General features: G+C 25.4%; 1 protein-coding gene across 3 annotated transcripts in view; it reads right to left on the reverse strand.

Moving 5' to 3' along the window:
- Nucleotides 1-1,957, reverse strand: part of LOC107630596 (respiratory burst oxidase homolog protein E) — an 11,052-nt gene that overhangs the window by 5,644 nt on the left and 3,451 nt on the right. For 2 of the 3 annotated variants that reach the window (XM_021118963.1, XM_021118962.1), the window contains exon 3: nucleotides 1,496-1,559. In XM_021118963.1, coding sequence (XP_020974622.1) covers nucleotides 1,496-1,559 — 64 coding nt within the window. The remainder of the gene's footprint in view (nucleotides 1-1,495; nucleotides 1,560-1,957) is intronic. The other variant, XM_016333792.2, reaches the window with a different exon arrangement.

The raw sequence follows: 1,957 nt of genomic DNA on the forward strand, positions 1-1,957 counted from the left end.
CACAGTTCACAGTTCACACAACTCACACACATTCTAATTAAGGATTCATCTACTGTCTCTAGTGAGACTTGAATCATTTAGCATATTGAGAAAGATGATGATGGACCACTTAGCTAAAGCCTCAGCTGCAGTTGTTACTTGTTAGTGGGTTATCGTACATTTATATGTAGCAGCTGAATTATTAACATAATTCTTTGAAGCCCAACCCACAAACAAAAGATATGTAGCAAATTAGCAATACACCACTAGAGAAGCCCCCATAGTAACAAGAAATATTCTAGCTCGAATCTATGTTTTGTCCAAAAAGAGAAAAGCTCAAATCTTATTTCGAGACCAAAATAAGAATCTCACGTGTTATTGGCCTACCATTTTATATATAATCATAGTTTTATATGTAGTTTCGAGAATATTTTGATTATATTTATTAATCGAATTTTATTGTTACTCTAGCGCTAGACAGTTCACAATAACAATTATAATAAATTTAAAAATACTATTTATATATTAAAATTAACAATTAAAATTAGTTGTTATATATTTATATATAAATATATGTATTATTTAAATTATTTTTAATATATATTTTATATTAATAATTAATTTTAATCACTGATTTTTATATTAATTTGTATTTTAGTTGATACCGAATAGACAAAAAAGGAGTATCATTTACCATGTTTAGCTATTTTAATAACATTTTCAGTGGCAACGTTCTCTGTCTTTTCTCCAAAGACTTTTAGATACTGTTACCATACTAGGTCATTCGTTTTTTTTTTTTTTTTTCCAATTTTTTAACCCTATTTTATTCAGCTTTTCTCGTGTCTCTCTTTACCACGTCCAATGATATTTCTCTTTGACAGATGCGTGCGTGTTAACAAACTAAATACTTCGAAACCAGTATTCATTATTCCACTACAAGAAATAAAATCTTTTGCTACATTTTTTTTTACGTTTTAAAAATGTAGTTAAAAAAAGTTAATGGTCACACTTTTATAATAGTGGCCATTAATTAAAAATTTGACCACATTTTTTTTGTCATATTTTAAAAAAATGGTAAAAAAATTAATGGCCACACTTTTATGAGAGTAACAATTAATTAGAATTTTGACCACGTTTTTTCTCATTACGCTTCAAAAACGTAGTCGAAAGGGGTCAATGACGACTGTGCGACTGTGCCTGAATATATGAATATAAGTAATATCTTAAATTGATTTTTATTAATTTGGAATAAATTAATTTTTAATAAAAAAAATTTTAATTAGTCTCCATTATTTTAATTTTTAAATCATTTAATTGTGCAACTATATTATTGTTTAGAAAAAAAAAATTAAAACTGATGATTTTTATTTTATTAGGATTTATTTGTATATTATTTTGAAAGTTCAGACATTAGTTTGTCAAAAAGAAAAAAAAAAATTAAAAACAAATTTGTACGAAATAAAAAAATTATGGATGATAACTTAAAACATGACTCTATATTAATTTTCTTCGTCACCTCAAATTTTCTTACCTCTTGCACTTCCACCCTTGTAATTCTTCCATCTTCATTACTGTCCGCCCTGAAATAAATAGACCGCAAGATAATATATTTAAGGAACATAGTCAAAATTCCATGTACCTTTGTTTCTCTGAAACCAGGTGTTCAAAATTATGGTGAAAGATGGATAAGCTCTATTTATTGACGTTGTAGTTAAAGTTAATAAAGACGAAACAACATTATGAATGACGTAAGTTAATTTAAAGTTTTGTTTTCAATGAAAAATTTAGACACAAGTCTTAAATGAAAATTAATACCCTACTTTTACATTATAAGATATAAATTTTATGGAAAAATTGAACTGAATATTATTACCTCCGAAAAATAAGTAAAAGTATTATTTGTTTATTACAAATATGTTAGGAAGAAATAGAAAATTAATTTAAAATAATTGAAAACAAATTTATTTTATATTTTTTA

Source organism: Arachis ipaensis, chromosome B03, assembly GCF_000816755.2.
Source record: "Arachis ipaensis cultivar K30076 chromosome B03, Araip1.1, whole genome shotgun sequence".
In the NCBI taxonomy this organism is placed as follows: domain Eukaryota; kingdom Viridiplantae; phylum Streptophyta; class Magnoliopsida; order Fabales; family Fabaceae; genus Arachis; species Arachis ipaensis.